This window comes from Echiichthys vipera, assembly GCF_963691815.1.
Source record: "Echiichthys vipera genome assembly, chromosome: 9".
In the NCBI taxonomy this organism is placed as follows: Eukaryota; Metazoa; Chordata; class Actinopteri; order Perciformes; family Trachinidae; genus Echiichthys; species Echiichthys vipera.
This window is the reverse complement of record NC_139834.1, coordinates 529,313-546,208: the sequence shown is the minus strand read 5'-3', so window position 1 is coordinate 546,208 and position 16,896 is coordinate 529,313. Positions and strand designations below refer to the sequence as shown.

General features: G+C 47.8%; 3 protein-coding genes across 3 annotated transcripts; 1 reads left to right on the top strand and 2 right to left on the bottom strand.

Moving 5' to 3' along the window:
* Window positions 1-438: 438 nt before the first annotated feature.
* On the bottom strand, window positions 439-8,127 carry LOC310951472 (ninjurin-1). The gene is made up of 4 exons (XM_083919696.1): window positions 7,993-8,127; window positions 5,992-6,226; window positions 2,480-2,615; window positions 439-2,401 (listed from the first exon to the last, which is right to left on the bottom strand). The coding sequence occupies exons 1-4, from the start codon at window positions 8,053-8,055 to the stop codon at window positions 2,314-2,316; spliced, it is 522 nt and encodes a 173-aa protein (XP_083775822.1). The 5' UTR covers window positions 8,056-8,127; the 3' UTR covers window positions 439-2,313.
* A 1,243-nt stretch (window positions 8,128-9,370) lies between these two features.
* On the top strand, window positions 9,371-13,654 carry haus7 (HAUS augmin-like complex, subunit 7; the record flags this gene model as incomplete). The annotated part of the gene is made up of 9 exons (XM_083920280.1): window positions 9,371-9,427; window positions 10,622-10,737; window positions 10,834-10,904; window positions 11,547-11,608; window positions 11,701-11,891; window positions 12,025-12,136; window positions 12,323-12,535; window positions 12,635-12,746; window positions 13,492-13,654. The coding sequence occupies 9 exons, from the start codon at window positions 9,371-9,373 to the stop codon at window positions 13,548-13,550; spliced, it is 993 nt and encodes a 330-aa protein (XP_083776406.1). The 3' UTR covers window positions 13,551-13,654.
* Window positions 13,655-15,894: 2,240 nt separating this feature from the next.
* Window positions 15,895-16,784, bottom strand: mrpl49 (mitochondrial ribosomal protein L49). The gene has a single exon (XM_083919955.1). The coding sequence runs from the start codon at window positions 16,780-16,782 to the stop codon at window positions 16,255-16,257; it is 528 nt and encodes a 175-aa protein (XP_083776081.1). The 5' UTR covers window positions 16,783-16,784; the 3' UTR covers window positions 15,895-16,254.
* Between the last annotated feature and the right edge of the window lie 112 nt (window positions 16,785-16,896).

Sequence of the window (16,896 nt, the reverse complement as noted above, 5' to 3'; positions counted from 1 at the left end):
GGTGGGTGACCCTCGTGGAGCTCCTCTTAGACCCTTTCTCCCGTCTTAAATACTGATTTCACTGAACTTTAAGCACTTAAGGTGAAATCCTACGAACTTGAATGAATCTGTTCTATTTAAATATCCAAACAAAGTCTTCTTCTATCCTGGTTCCTACCCTCAGAACCAGGTCAGGACCTCAGAACCAGGTCCAGGTCAGGACCCAAAGAACCAGGTCCAGGTCAGGACCCAAAGAACCAGGTCCAGGTCAGGACCCAGAGAACCAGGTCCAGGTCAGGACCCTCAGAACCAGGTCCAGGTCAGGACCCAGAGAACCAGGTCCAGGTCAGGACCCAGAGAACCAGGTCCAGGTCAGGACCCAGAGAACCAGGTCCAGGTCCAAGCGTCTTTCCACAACAATGCAAAACGTTAATGAGGTGAAAGTTAAAGAGTCAAATATTAAGTAAAGCATTCGTTTATTTAGTTGCAAGAAAAAGAAGCTTTGAATCTAACAAACAACAAAAAGCTCTGAGTTTATTTACAATAAAGAACAAAGAGGCTTCAAACACACAGAGATCAGAGTCAGAGAAGAGCGTTGATCGTGTCAGAGGAGAAGACTTCCACCATGTTTCCTTCTGTAGGATTCAAACAGGAACAGGAAGTGCAGAGGCCACAGCTGTGAGTGACGTCAGCACGTCTGAACCCACAGGACGTCACTAGTTTCTCCCTCTGCTCTGCTTTGATCTGCGTCCGTCCTGACTCGCTCTCTATGGGCGCCCTCCCACTGTGCCTCCGTCACAGGTTAGAGCGCCCTCCCACTGTGCCTCAGTCACAGGTTAGAGCGCCCTCCCACTGTGCGTGCGTCCCGTGCCCCGTGCTTTAGGGTCCTTGTCCCCCCCTCCAGGCCCGTTTGTACTCACACTACCTGGGCCTCGGAGAATGCTTCTTGCTGCCTATACGTCATCACGCCGTAACACGTCACACGCATGGATGACGCCATGGCGATGCGTGGCTTTGTTTCCAGATCTTTCCGTAGACCTCGGAGTTTTTGTGCGTCTTGTCGACTGTTTTTGAATCTTTTCATCGACCAAATCTGCAGTAAACACTCCACCTCCGCATCACACCAACGTGAACCTTTCACCGCCATTGTTTGAAATGTCCGCGCATGGTCCCTCCTTCTTTTTTCTACGTCCCAACAGGCGCACAGGAAATGACCTCAGAACCGCCGTAGGCCTCGTGCTCGTACACGTGCGCACGCTCGTGCTCGTACACGTGCAAACGTGCTTTACTAAAGCCCACCTCTCCCAAACGGACCGTGGACGGCAAGCGTGCCGCTCCTAGACGTGGTACGGTTGCACTCACACTGGTCAAAGGAACCAGACTTTACGGGTAAAACCTGTTTTGGCGCGGTGCAGAGGCACAGTGGGGGTGCGCCCTGACACACTTCACTACCTGGAGTGGGTTTATTACACTTTACTCTGTCACGGAGGATCTTCCAGAGCTTCTCTATGGCAGGGGGGTCAAACTGATCCAGTACTGGGGCGCTGTGGCTGCAGGTTTTCATTGTAACCAAGCAAACACACACCTGATCCAACAAACCAATTGATTGAATACGTCGGGTCAGGTGTGTTTTTGCTTGGTTGGGTTGAAAACCTGCAGCCACAGCGTCTCTTCACTGGATCACTTTGACACCTGTGCTCCATGGGTTCAGATCTGGACTCTGGTCGTCTCATCGTTTCGATCTCCTGAGCTTCAGTGAACGGCTTCACCTGTTTGCAGCAGGACTCTGTCTCCATGAGCGTTGCAGCTGACGGAGACAGTTGCAGTGGAGGTGCTCGTGCGAGTAAGTTCAACTTTTACAAACCATTCAGCAAACCAGGGTCTCCAGGCTCCTTTAACCCTCGTTCCTCTTCAGGGAGCACGTGTGTGTGTGGGGGGGAGTTTATGTGTGTGTGTGTGCTGGACACACACTGGTTTTTGTAAAGTTTCATCTTCAGATCTGGGGGGGGTTTAGAGAAACGGGCCGTGGACGGCAAGCGTGCCGCTCCTAGAGGCGGTACGGTTGCACTCACACCGGTCAAAGGAACCAGACTTTAGCCGTGACACGTGCTGGGGCACGGGACGGAGGAACAGTGGGAGGGCGCCCTAACAGGATGGTGGATGGAGCCAGGAAGTGTGTTCCAGCTGGTGAATCTTCGCCCAGACGAGTCCTCGTTTGAACGCAGCTGATGGAGAAGTTACAGAACGGCTGCAGCCCGACCCTGACCCTTGAGATTAAAGACTTTGAGACAACAGGGGATCGAGCAAACGTCTTAGTTTGGTCCGAGACCGGGTCTAAAGGCTCGCGGTCACGTTCAGGTCTGCAGGCAGGATGGAAAGCTTGGGCTCTTCTAAGGATATCACAGGTGCCGCCGCCGCTGAGCTGTGGAGAACAAGGGGAGAGGCGTTCAGAGCAGGAGGAGGGCGCGGCGACGCCACAGCGGGTGTGTGTGTTCTGTACCTGATGGCATGGCCCTCGAACCCCAGCGCCGTGATGAAGATGTTGATGAGGACGGTGAAGAAGACGAACACCGTCGCCGCGTTGTTCATCGTGTTCAGCTTGGCTTGTTTCCTCACGTCGTTGAGATCGTACTTCACTGTCGGGACAGAAGCGCAGACATGAGACACACACACGGCTGAAGAATCAGAACTTTAGAAGAGTTTCTGTTTAAGAAAGAAGGTGAAGACTGTTTCGTCCAAAATGTGCTGACAATGATAAAAGAACAAAACCTCAGACATGTCGTAGCGACTTAGAGCCGTCAGGATCGTTCCCAACACTGGGGACAGAGAACACGCTCAGACCTTATCCGCAAAGCAGCTTCAGTCCAAAGCAACTGGACTTGGTTCTTTGTCAGGAAGACGTTTCACCTCTGATCCAAGAGGCTTCATCAGTTCATGTACGCATCTGACCAGGACCAGGACCAGGACCAGGACCAGGACCAGGACCAGGAGCAGGCTAGGACTGGACCAGGACCAGGACCAGGACCAGGACCAGGCTGGGACTGGACCAGGACCAGGACCAGGCTGGGACTGGACCAGGACCAGGCTGGGACTGGTCCAACTAGCTGGTGTGAGATCCAGGTATTTAACCTCTCACAGGCCGATGATGTCACTGGAACCCTTTGTGCTCCAAGTGCCAACGACCGTCGTTAGAGTGACAGTTGTTGGTGGAAGTAGGTCTGGACTTGGTTAGTGCTGGTCCAGTCCCAGCCTGGTCCTGGTCCTGGTCCAGTGGTTGGTGGAAGTAGGTCTGGACTTGGTTAGTGCTCTATTGAGTCTAAACGACAGTGGTTGGAGTCACAGGAGGACGTGTGTGAACAGTTGTTCTTTGAGGTTGGATGAAGGGATGAAAGGGCAGCATTGGTAACTGGAGAGAAGTGGTGTCTCAGACCTCCTCCTCTGGTTAGCGATGGTCCAGTCCCAGCCTGGTCCTGGTGTCTCAGACCTCCTCCTCTGGTTAGCCATGGTTTCTCTTCTTTTCCTCCTTTTTCAAACCATCTATCCTCTTTGTCCAGGATGTGGACATTATTGTCATCAGTGGGCTTTCTCCTTGAGATGTGAGTGGGCAGCAGAGTCCAGGCCTGAGGAGTTAGCTCTCCTGTGTTGGGCCGTGCGTTTATGCAGTGGTTCTTTTGTTTCTCCAGTGTAGAGATCTTTGCATTCCTCATTGCATTGGACAGCAGTCCCGGCCTGGTCCTGGTCCTGGTCCAGTCCCAGCCTGGTCCTGGTCCTGGTCCTGGTCCGGGTCCTGGTCCTGGTCCTGGTCCTGGTCCTGGTCCTGGTCAGATGCGTACATGAACTGATGAAGCCTCTTGGATCAGAGGTGAAACGTCTTCCTGACCAATAACCAAGTCCAGTTGCTTTTGACTGAAACTGTTTTGAGGAGAACGACGACCTGGACACATGAGAACCTTCACAGACTCATTAACCCCTTATTCTCCAAATCAAAGATACTGAAACTCACTGATCTGCTCAGTTTCCAGTAAAGAGCAACAAACGACATGTAAGCAGTAAATATTCAAGCATGTTTCTTCCAAGAGAAGGAGAAACTGAATCTGAAACATGTGTACGCACACTTTAACTTTAAAAACCTTTAACAGACGAGAGGAGGAGCTCAGACGACGTCCGACCAGGTGCGGATTCAAACAACGGCACAAACAGACGGTGTTTACGAGGTACAGGGAAGAAGAAGAGGGGGACGACACACACCAGGGGTCTCCCTTTATCCATACTTGTCATTTATTTATTTTACACAAGAGGTTATTGTGTTGTTTTGTTGAGCGTATTAAAACAAACAGGAAACAGGAAGTAAGTAAACCTGGAGTAGGTACTAAAGTGGAGACGGGTTATGAATTATGAAGCTGATGCTTCTTTTGTTTCTTTACAAACATACAAAGTGTTTTAACGACTCGAGCTTCAAGTGTCATTTAGTTTCACATGTTTGACATAAAACATTCATTCATACTTAAAAAGAAATGTCAAATATGTTTTTATATCACAAATAGAAATGTTCAAATCAGGGAAGAAAGGATTTTAATGAAGATGGTGGAAAAAAAGTGGCGTCCCAAACAAAATTAGTGCTTTTTTTAAAGTGTGGACGATGATTTTGGATTTGGAAACATGGAAGATTAAATATCAAGAGTTAAAGTCATAATGTGGTGGTTGGAGGAAGTAGGTCTGTGTGAAGACAGTTAGATAGATGGAGGCGTGACAAGGTAAATGTTTATCAGGCCTCCATCTTGTCACGTTGTTTTGCTCTTTTGTAAACTTTACTGAAACATTGTTGTGGGAATTTTGGATCTTTGTAATTTATAATCATAGTTTTGTCAGGTCAGACGCAGGTCAGTGTCTCCTCTGTCTAAACTTCTTAATGGATGACGCAAATTACTAACTCATGATGGTATAACGGCATAAGTGGACCCTGTTTTAGAGACATTGTGATGAGAGAGGTTCAGAATGTTCAGAATTGTAATGTCTGAGGCGTGTTTTTGTTTGGTCTAAAGACGTCACCCGACCAAGGCTTAGCTCGTTCTGCCTGTGACCATGTGACCCAGTCTGTGACCCTGTCTGTGACCTTGTGACCCGGTCTGTCTGGATGGGGGGTCTCCTCCTCTAAAAGGCTGAGCACCAGTGGGCTCGGGGTCGTTCCTGCTAAACTCTGAGCTTTGTGAGGACGCAGGGTGAACGTATTTTTGTCTTTGTCAGAATAAACCACAGAGAAAGAGCTGATCCTGTTTGTTGAAGAAATACATTTCCATAACAACATTTACCTCTCTCTCTAAACACACACACACACACACACTCGTCCTTTCCCCTGTAAACCCCTCACTTCTTGTTTTTTGTGCAGATTAAAGAAAGTATGGTTAGTTGGTAGATTAAAGGTGCCCCCCCCCCCCCCCCAGTGTAGAGTATTAAGTGTTAACACGATGATGTTCGATCACGTGTGGAAGAAAACATGAGTGAGAAAGTGAACAGGCCGAGGTCACCGTGTTCTGGGACAGAAGCCTGATAAACACAATCTGCTTAGAAAACAACAGAACTGTGTTTGGGCGTGATGACGTCTGGACACAGCGTAGACGCCACTGATGGTAGATGTGTGTGTGAGTGTGTTAAAGACCTGATGGGGCGTGCAAACGATGTCAGCACGCGGACCTCCGTATAAGACGGGAAGTCCTGTTCAGAGACACTTGGAGCTGTGATGAGTGTTAACCTTGACTATTTTATAATACGTTGTTCTACCAAAGAAGCAAAATGCCTCCTTGAAATGGAGATTTACAGTCAAATTAGAGACTAGTGTGTGTCGTGTGTGCGTGAGTTCAGCAGAACAACCCAACGATGGTAAAGCAAACAGGAGGAGGGCTGAGGGAGACTCCATTAAAGGGTTTTGTGTGTAATTCTCCAGCTGGCTTCAGTTTAAAAGTGTCTAAAGCTCCTTAAAGATGCAGGAGGAGCGACAGATGCAGAGCGACTTGCCGATGAAGACGAGCAGCAGCCCCACGATGACCTGCAGCGTGATGGACAGAGACAGCAGGACTATGAGGGGCACGTAGAAGCGGTAGTTGGGCCCCACATAGAGCACGGTCTTCAGCTGGGACGAGTTGGCCATCAGCAGGGCCACGTCCAGCATGCTCTGGGCCGCGCTCTTCTTCGTGGCGTAGTGGTTCATGTTGATGGTGCGACGCCCCTTCCCAGATGGGGCCGTCTGCGCCTGCGAGTGCAGAGAGGAGAGAGAGAGAGTTTCAGCTCCTGTTGGAGGATCCAGGCAGAGCTGCGTTCATGCAGAAGCTCCTTACACAGTAAAGAGAAAGTGTCATTGTTTTGTTCTCCGTGCACGTCTGAGTGTTCTCCGTGCACGTGTCCATGCGTCACCGCGGTTTAAGGCGTGTTGTGTTTTGTTGCTACGCTCTCTGAGTGTGTGTGTGTGTACTCCAGGTGTGTGAGGAGACGTGGGAGCGGCCGAGCAACCGGTTAAAACTCGTCTGGAGAGAGAACGAGACGCAACACGCTGACTCTGTCACGTCCACGTGTGTGTGTGTGTGTGTGTGTGTGTGTGTGTGTGTGTGTGTGTGTGTGTGTGTGTGTGTGTGTGATTCGAGTCATTTCCAGCTTTTTACAAGTGTAAAAATAAAACATGGACTCACCTTTTTGTTGGTCACTTCCTGCTCTTTGTAAAACACAGAGTTTATTTTAATATTAGTGTTTTAAATGTTTGATACTGATTCTGATTCTGTTTGTAGTTTATATTTTATATTTCTGATTGTTTTGTACAACTGCTGCGATGACGTCATTTAGATCTATCTATCTTTCTGTCTGCCTGTCCGTCTGTCCATCCATCTGTCCATCTGTCCATCTGTCTGTCTGTCTGTCTGTCTGTCTGTCTGTCTGTGTGTCTGTCTGTCTGTCTGTCTGTCTGTCTGTGTGTCTGTCTGTCTGTCTGTCTGTCTGTGTGTCTGTCTGTCTGTCTGTCTGTCTGTCTGTCTGTCTGTCTGTCTGTCTGTCTGTCTGTCTGTCTGTCTGTCTGTCTGTCTGTCTGTCTGTCTGTCTGTCTGTCCGTCCATCTATCCATCCATCCATCCATCCATCCGTCACAATCCCAAACGAGTGTGACGTGTCACGGCTCTTTTGACAGCAGAACAGATAAACATGCGTCTCTCCTGCTTCCTTATGTAAAAGTAATAACTCTGGACTTTAGTGGCTGTGCGTGTGATTGTGTGTGTGTGTGTGTGATGGCGTGTGTGATTGTGTGTGTGTGTGTGTGATGGCGTGTGATTGTGTGTGTGTGTGCGTGTGATTGTGTCTGTGTGTGTGTGTGTGTGTGTGTGTGCGTGTGATGGCGCGTGTGTGTGTGTGTGTGTGTGTGTGTGTGTGTGTGTGTGTGTGTGTGTGTGTGTGTGTGTGTGTGTGTGTGTGTGTGTGTGTGTGTGTGTGTGTGTGTGTGTGTGTGTGTGTGTGTGTGTGTGTGTGTGTGTGTGTGTGTGTGTGTGTGATTGTGTGTGTCTTCCTTCTGCAGGATGTGTCGGCTCAGTGCTGTGTGCAGATACAGGAACACGTGAGGGACACTTTTATCATCTAACCGCCAACAACTTACACTGAAACCCTGAATGAACACATTTAGGGACATTTAGGGACGCGCCTGTGTAGTGTGAGTTATTAATGATGTAATAAAGCGAACTGTATGAGCTGTGTTTCATATATGCAGTATAAAGAAATGCATTATATTCATTTATTCTGTAACATCCAGACTTTATAAACTTTATGCTTCTGCCTCTTCTGACTCGGAAGGATTCATCTGTCTTTGTGTTTTATCTTTGTGTTGATTGTTGGCGATGAATACAAATCCAACAGAAACCGAACAGAGTAAAGAACAACAACAGCATTTAGAGCAGAAGAGACTCAAACAGGGCAGAGCAGAAATAAAGGAGCACTTCGTATCTGATTGAATCTGATGGAGAGGAGTGAGTCTGTGTCTCTCACCTCGACGTCGTCCACTCTGTTCAGAGCCATTTCCTCCCCGTTGGCTTCGAGACCTTTGTCCATTCTCCTTCTTTCAAACGCAGCAGCTCAGGAAACTGAGGACTGAGGAGTGTGAGAGCGCTGCTCTTCTACTGCAGACACAGGCAAAACAAGTCAGGCAGGTCCTCCACACACACACACACACACACACACACACACACACACACACACACACACACACACACACACACACACACACACACACACACACACACACACACACACACACACAGGGAGGGACCTGTGTGTGTGTGTGTGTGTTTCACTCTCTTCAGTCAACTTGTTGAGAGGTAAATAAATACAGAACAACTTCACACTCATGATTAGATTTTAAGTCAGCCCCCCGTGGCCCAATTGTTGAAAAATGTGCCCTCTAGGTGTGTTAAAGTGTCCTCTAGGAGCATAAACGTGTGTTAAAGTGTCCTCTAGGAGCATAAACGTGTGCTAAAGTGTCCTCTAGGAGCCTAAACGTGTGTTGAAGTGTCCTCTAGGAGCCTAAACGTGTGTTAAAGTGTCCTCTAGGAGCATAAACGTGTGTTAAAGTGTCCTCTAGGAGCATAAACGTGTGATAAAGTGTCCTCTAGGAGCATAAACGTGTGTTAAAGTGTCCTCTAGGAGCATAAACGTGTATTAAAGTGTCCTCTAGGAGCCTAAACGTGTGTTAAAGTGTCCTCTAGGAGCATAAACGTGTGTTAGAGTGTCCTCTAGGAGCCTAAACGTGTGTTAAAGTGTCCTCTAGGAGCATAAACGTGTGTTAAAGTGTCCTCTAGGAGCATAAACGTGTGTTAACGTGTCCTCTAGGAGCATAAACGTGTGTTAAAGTGTCCTCTAGGAGCATAAACGTGTGTTAAAGTGTCCTCTAGGAGCAAAAACGTGTGCTAAAGTGTCCTCTAGGAGCATAAACGTGTGTTAAAGTGTCCTCTAGGAGCATAAACGTGTGATAAAGTGTCCTCTAGGAGCATAAACGTGTATTAAAGTGTCCTCTAGGAGCCTAAACGTGTGTTAACGTGTCCTCTAGGAGCATAAACGTGTGTTAGTGTCCTCTAGGAGCATAAACGTGTGTTAAAGTGCTAAAGTATATATATATATGTGTGTGTGTATGTGTGTGTGTGTGTGTGTGTGTATATATATATATAACTTGTCAATTGTATAAACTTCAATAAAGTTCTTTAAGAATGGAGATAATAATAATAAAAGAATAAAGTGATATAACTGTGACCTGAGGGCGGCAGCAGTGAGCCCTGAGGCATCAACTCTGCAGCAAATACAGACGAAGAAGAAGAAGTTTAAAGCTTTTCCCGCCAATAAACAGCGAAGAAGAAGAAGCAGAGTTTGTAAAATGGCGGCTGCTGCAAAAGAAAAACAACTCGGCCGGTTCGTTTATTCTGAATTACAGGTTTGAATTACGACTCTTCCTCTGAACAACACGAAGCAACTGTTTAATGTTTAAATGTTTAATGTTTAAATATTTAAATGAACTGTTTAAAAAAGCTCCGTGTTTATGTCCGGAACAAATGTTGTGATTTAAAACTGTCAGAAGTTTAAAAAACTGCGTTTAAATGGAAATAAAAACACTAGTTTCTAATTATTCTTCAAAACTTGTCAATAAAACAAAAGTGTACGAAATTAAATTAGTTTAACAAATAAAACTGTAACAACATAAATATAATTAACTTTAAATTATTCCTGCCCCTTGTATTATTATTATTATTATTATTATTATTATTATTATTATTATTATTCATTAAAAGGGAGCAGGAAGAAGTTTTCACTCATTTAATTTTTAATTTTCTCTCTTTTTTATTTAATCCGACACATTTTCACAGTTCAGTGATGCTGTAATTTAATTCATCTATTATAAGAAGAATTTGTAAATGTAACTGTACAATAATAAATACAATATACAATTTCATAAATAAACATATATATGTAAAGGAATATGATATAATTTATAGGCCTACATATAAACATCCATATAAGCACACACACAAACAGTATATACAAACAGTGTATATATATATATATATATATATATATACACTGTTTGTATGTGTGTCAATGAAAAAAATCCACTTATAAAGACACTTTAAATACATTTGATCCGACATCGAAAGAACATTAATTGTTGTTAATGACACTTGCTGCGACTTAATAAAATAAAATAAAAAATATTTGAAATCTACAGGGCATAAAGTGTAATTCACAACTCTCCAATGACCCTATACTGTGTGTGTATATACACACACACACACACACACACACACACGTTACTGTTCAGAAGTTTTAGGCCGGTGTGAAAAATGCTGTAAACTAAGAATGTTTCAGGAACAGAAGTGATTAAAAGTTAATTTTAATCACTTCAGCAGCGACTGATCAAAAGAAAGGTAAATCCATGTTTGGTGCTTGTTCTTTATATGTGTGGGCTCGTTGTCCTGCTGCAGAACACACTCTGGGCCAATCACACGCCTCCCTGATGGCGTTGCATGACGGATGAGTATCTGCCGTACGGGTTCTGACATTAACTGCACCCACGTGGAGTGTGTGACGTTGTTGTAAAATTGAAGTCTCTGTCTGTTTTGTCTTTGCGGAGGCTGCGTCGTGTCCCTTGGTGGAGGGCCTGTCCCTGCAGGAGGAGGACAGCATGCTGCAGCTGCTGTGTGCTCCCTCTCAGCACCGCAGCGACATCCTGGCGTGGATCTGCAGCAGGTGGAAGAACATCAGCGCTGTTCTGATCCGTCAGAAATACGTTAAAGACACAAATGTGACTCCCCGTCATTCCTCCACCTCTCTCTCTCTCTGCAGCATCAACCCCAACTTTGCCAGTTCCAAGGCCACGTCCAGGAGGTCCAAAGGCCCGGACTCTTTGACCAAAGGTGAAAATGTTAACTTTCCTACACAGCACGTGATTATCAGCCGATGATACAATAATCTCAGGGCGCCCTCCCACTGTGCCTCCGTCCCGTACCCCAGCACGTGTCACAGCTAAAGTCTGGTTCCTTTGACCAGTGTGAGTGCAACCGTACCACGTCTAGGAGCGGCACGCTTGCCGTCCACGGCCCGTTTGGGAGAGGTGGGCTTTAGTAAAGCACGTTTGCACGAGCACGAGCACGAGCGTGCGCACGTGTACGAGCATGAGGACTACGGCGGTTCTGAGGTCATTTCTGTAAATATACCAGATTTAGCCGATCCCTCTGTTCAGTGTGACCTAACACCCTTTCAAAATAAGATTTCCGGGTCCAAAAAAACAGAACCAAGGTTCGAACATGTGAAGAATCAGGATCAGCCCTTTGCTCAGTTTGACTCTTTTCATGCAGAAGAAAGAGGTCAAAGGTCAATGATGATGTTTTTAAAAACTCACATCTGTTCAAACAACGGGGAACACGACACTGAGGAGAAACACGAGGCTCAGACAGGAAGTCTTATTCTGAAAGGGTGTTCTGTCACGACTGAACAGCAGGATAGGCTAACTCCACATTAACTAAGATAAGAGCAAGCCTTTCGTCCCTGTCGTGCAGAGATGGCCGTGCTGGGGCAGGAGCTGATGCTGTCCCGAGCAGACGACCTGGACCTGATCCGGGTGAGAGCATAAAGCTGCTGTGGCTGAGAAGGATCTAAAACCTGCATCGTCACAATGAACTGAAAATGTCCTGTTTCGTCTGTACACTTCAGGGTGAAGCGAGTCCTCACAGGCAGCTTCGGTTCCTCGAGCAGCTTCTGACTTTAGTTCCTGGCTGTGGGAAGTCTGCGGGGCTCAGGACGGATCAAGAGACGCTGCTGAACGAGCTCCACGCCGCCGAACATTTACCTCATCTCACGGAGATGCTCACACCCACACTCGACCCCTGGCCTGCACACATCAAGTGCGTGTGCTGCTGCACTTACATTATATCCCTTCCTGCATGCACATCCAATAAGAGACTGAAGGAGCAGCAGCGGCGGCGGCAGCAGCGGTGTGTCTGTACCCGTCTCATTGTGCTGATCTTTACCTCACAGGGCTCTGCACAAAGGCACCAGACCCTCTTGTAGGTCGAGCAGAGAAGACGCTGCTGATGCTTCCTCGCTTCTGCGGATGACTCAGTCCGCCCTGGAGCAGCTGCAGTCAGAGGTAGGCTGGTACACATGTTGGTCTTCAGGTTGACTCGCCTCTAAACTTCTCAGCTCGTCTGAGGAAAAAGGTGCTGAGCAGAACTCAGAGGAGCAGCTTGTCACTGAGGGCGCCCTCCCACTGTTAATGGTCGTGGTCGTTCTGAGTTTGATCCGTTTGCCGTGTTCTTCTTTCTGTTCTCCTCAGTGTGACTTTCTCCGCCATGACGCTCAGAGTCCTGCTGTTTTCTCTACGAGCTCGCTGCGTGTGGCGGCGTGCGACCTCCAGATGTTGATGGCGACTTTCAGCCACGTGTTTGAAACAGACTTGAGATCTTACTGCAGCAGAGACCCCCCCGACTTCAGCACGGGCACCGACGTCTTCCAGAGGACACACCAGCTACTGCTCGCCCTCATCACGGTACGTCCACATCCGTCTCAGCCTCTCAGCACAAACCCGTCCTGTAGACACAGAGTCCCACTGACGCTTGATCTTCTTCTGGTGTGTTTTGTTTCTCAGGAGTTGGAAACGCTGAAGGAACTCTCCGAAGCTTCGGTTTCCATGAATGAGAACTTGAACCAGCTCCAAACGCAGCCTTGTTACTGGAGCCGAGGAGAGAAGCGCAACTTACGTGAGTGAACGTCCTCTGACCATGCACACAGGCGTGCAGCGGTGCACTACAGTCACGGGGCGGTGCGCATCTGGGTTTAAAGTCACTCACTCACTCACTCACTCATCTTTAATCTCTTATCCGGGTCGGGTCACGGGTTCAGAAGCTCCAGCAGGGACCCCAAACATGAACCAGCTCTAACTGGGGGTCCAGAGGCGTTCCTGGACCAGTGTGGAGATCTAATCTCTCCACTCGATAACAAATATATAAAAAATACTGCCACGATTCTCCAATAAATCAAATCCTTCCTTAATAATCGCAGCTGCAGCGTTCACTCAGGTTCTGGAGTCACAGGTCGGGGTTGTTGAAATAGTGTCTGGAGCTGGTTTGTTTCACAGTAACCATGGCAACAGCTGGATGGAGCCTTTGTAAATGTGTGTGCGTGTTCATAATTAATCTGAAGTTATCCCACACTTTGGGACTTGAACGACAGGGGGACGTCTGCGAGCTCCGGCTTCATGTCGTCGCTCGGCAACAACTTTGAAGTTCTGCACCTGAAAACAAGACCGTTCATTCGCCGTATTAACGCGACGTACGCCACGTTTACGGTCCACCTCTGTGCCTGTCCAGAAGAGCTGGACTGTGACAGTTCGGTGCGAATACGTGTATCGTTACACCCCTACACGCACACTAAATACTCACACACTCAGTGTATTTGCACATTATTAAATATTTATCTGCTTTTTCCTTCTTTTATATTTTCCAGCGGACCAAATGGAGGAGCTTTCGAGGCGAACGAGAGACTTCTTCTCCCTGCGTCCCTGACGTCAGTGAACAGACACTGGATCAGAACAACCAACATTCAGGGGGGAAGGTGATTTGTCTGCTGAAGTGAGAAGAGCTCAAATCATCCTCCAGGGTCTTTGTCTGCACTTTAATCATCAGTAACCATGGAGACGATGGAGCGATGCTAACAGCCGGACGTGGCTAGCAGTGGTTAGCTCGGGGCAGCACGGTGAAGGCATTCAAAGGTCTTTTTTAACCACTAATGCTACTGAAAATAACAGCAAACCTCTGCAGCAGCATGAGAAGAGTCCCCACACACACGCACGCACACACACACACACACACACACACACACACACACACACACACACACACACACACACACACACACACACACACACACACACACACACACACACACACACACACACACACACACACACACACACACACACACACACACACACACACACACACACACACATGAGAAGAGTCCCTACACACACAACAAAGCGTCATCAGCGTAGTTAGTGAAGCCAGAGTTTATTTTAGGGAGAGATTTATTATTATTGAGCAACAACACAGGTTTCAAACTTAAGTAGACGGGTAATTTAATAATAAGCACAACAAAGAAGCTTTAGAGCGAGCTGATCTGGTTTTAATCAAAAAAGGTAAGAGAACCAAAACAATGTGTTCATGTTGCATTTCCGAAATACTGTATTTAATCAATAGACTAGTTTTGTCCCTGGAGTTAAAGAATATTCCTCTCCTTCATCCTCAAAGGAGTCGAGCCCAGTTTATTAAGAGTGTTTTTACCTACTGGCCCCTGTACCAGCTCCTCTCATAGTAAAGTCCATTACAGTGGAAGGAGCCCATTTCTGCTTTGTTGTGTGTGTAGGGACTCTTCTCATGCTGCTGCAGAGGTTTGCTGTTATTTTCAGCAGCATTAGTGGTTAAAAAAGACCTTTGAATGCCTTCACCGTGCTGCCCCGAGCTAACCACTGTTAGCCACGTCCGGCTGTTAGCATCTCTCCTGGATTTCTACCTTAAAAACTGTCTCCATGTCGTCCCTATGTTCCCTTCTGTCTGTGCAGCTAGAAAATTACTGCTATGAAAACACACATGCTGTTTAAAAGACGTCGTCACTGTCGGTCGGCGCTCAGCGTGGAGAGAAGCTCAGAATCAAACAGACACCGGGAAGGGAAACGTTTACGCCCTGGCTGTTAACGACGCTCTGGGATATCTACCTTAATAGTTGTTACACAGAAAAAACTGTCTCCATGGAGACTGAACAGTTTATTATTGTAGTCTTCAGTGTGACTGAGGCGTTGATCAGGTTCAGTTCACATTAACACACCGACCTCGTCATCAACACGAACAGCTCTGCAGGGACGGGCTCAACAAACTCAAGTGTCATCAGAGTTCAGCTTCGCTCGAAATGTTCCTATTTAATTAAAGAATAAATGTAATGTTTTAAACTTTAACAGTAAAAGTGCCTCTCGTGCATTTATGTGTCGTCTTCTGATCACCCTTACGTGCTGCAGCAGTTTGGACCTTAAAGAAAAAGCCAAACATTCAGTTGTTCCTGATTTTCTCTGAGCATTTTCTGCAGTTTTACGTCGTTTCAAATGAAATAAGTTACAAACAGACACAAACTCACTGCATCAGGTGACAACGTGAAACAATCTCAACAGCTTTGGACGAAGGGGAAACAGATCTGCGGATCGTCTGGAGACCGCAGATCTGTTTCCCTGCTCCTGTTCGCTTCAACTGCGTAAGAACTTTTGATTTAAACACTGAAAAAACTAAAGTCATGCTGTTCTCTAACACTAAATCTGCCCTCAGTCGTCTTCCTCAGGGTTCGTAGCTCGAGTGTTTCAGTTCTTCCACATCTTGGGTCTCTGAGGTTCCTCCCTGTTCTCTGTATGAACGGGTTGGATGGTCCTCATCAACACAGTGAGGCATGAGACACCTCCGGCTGCCTCAGCCCGACTTCCTGCTTCCCTTTCGTTCTACGTTAACAGAGATAATGTCGGGACCAAGATCTCAGGTCTGTTCTGATGTGGGAGAGGAAGTGCTGAGGTTTGCTGCTCCCTCGGCCTGGAACGGTTCACAGGAACCTTTAAAACAACAGGAGCCGGACTCTGAACACTTTGAAGGGGAAACATCAGGCTGCAGATGTTCATCCTGAGGCCTTTTGAACGTAACCAGAGACGCATCAATCTGATGTTTTCTAATCGTCTCAAGCTGCTGAATATCGAGTTTCCTTACGAGAGTTCATCCCAAAGGATCCATTAATAATAATAATGATCATCATAAAGAAAAGTCTGAGGCTAAATAGAAAAAATAATAATCCAAACAGGAAGCAGTGGCTACGTTTGCATATTTAATATTACATTCATCTCAAACACACACACACACGTATGTACACAGTTAGAGCCCAGAACAACAACAACAACAACATCTCTTTGGTGTTCAGTCAAACTGTGCTTTCACACAACAGTCCTGGACCCACCGCAGAGACGCTGCTGGGACAGTCCTGGACCTGGGACGGTCCTGGACCCTGCAGAGATGCTGTTGGGACAGTCCTGGACCTGGGGCAGTCCTGGAGCCTGCAGATGCACTGCTGGGACAGTCCTGGACCCCGGACAGTCCTGGAGCCCGAAGAGAGGCTGCTGGGACGGTCCTGGACCTGGACCTGGGACAGTCCTGGCCCCTGCTGGGACGGTCCTGGACCCCGCAGTCAGAAGCCCTTGCTGGCCAACCACTCCTTGAGCTCGCTGTCGACGTGGCCTTTGACCGTCAGGGTCATGGTGACCTCGTTGACCTGCGTCGGCAGCTCTTTCCCCGTCACCTCCTTCAGGTGCTGCTTCACGTCCTTCTCCAGAGCCCAAATGTCCCCCTCCACCTTCCGTACCAGCGTGGTGAGGCGGCGGCCGTGGGTCACGTCGGTGTACACCGGGATGTTGTGCATGCGGGAGCGGCGGATCATGTAGGGCAGAGGCGGCGGGGAGTCCGCCGGAGGGATCCAGCCGGACGGGGTTCTCCCGGCGTGTTTGGGCGGAGGGGGGATCCGGGACGCTGGGATGAGCCGCTCCACGAACTTATACTCCTCCGTGGATTCAGACACCGCCCACTTTGTCTGCTCCGGAGCGGCGGAACAGACGGACCTGAGCCCGGCCGCAGAGGCGCGGACACCCGGGCTGAGAGCTCCGCGGAGCAGCAGCACCCTGCCGAGCACGGAGGACCGCAGGGGGACGAGGGCCGCCATCTTGTCTGTGACAGCGGGCAGCAACACCGGATGTGACGTATTCTTCTTCTTCGAATCTTTCTTCTTCTTCTTCGAATCTTGCTTTCTTCTTCTTCGGTGAGGCAGCTGTGGCGT

What these genes read in the sequence shown, in the direction of transcription:
- LOC310951472 (XM_083919696.1), bottom strand. Translation starts at nt 8,055, where the DNA reads ATGGACAAAGGTCTCGAAGCCAACGGGGAGGAAATGGCTCTGAACAGA. An exon ending in ACAGAGTGGACGACGTCGAG is followed by an intron (nt 6,227 to 7,992) that starts GTGAGAGACACA and finishes CTGCACTCGCAG; the next exon opens with GCGCAGACGGCCCCATCTGG. An exon ending in TTCGAGGGCCATGCCATCAG is followed by an intron (nt 2,402 to 2,479) that starts GTACAGAACACA and finishes TGTTCTCCACAG; the next exon opens with CTCAGCGGCGGCGGCACCTG.
- mrpl49 (XM_083919955.1), bottom strand. Translation starts at nt 16,782, where the DNA reads ATGGCGGCCCTCGTCCCCCTGCGGTCCTCCGTGCTCGGCAGGGTGCTG.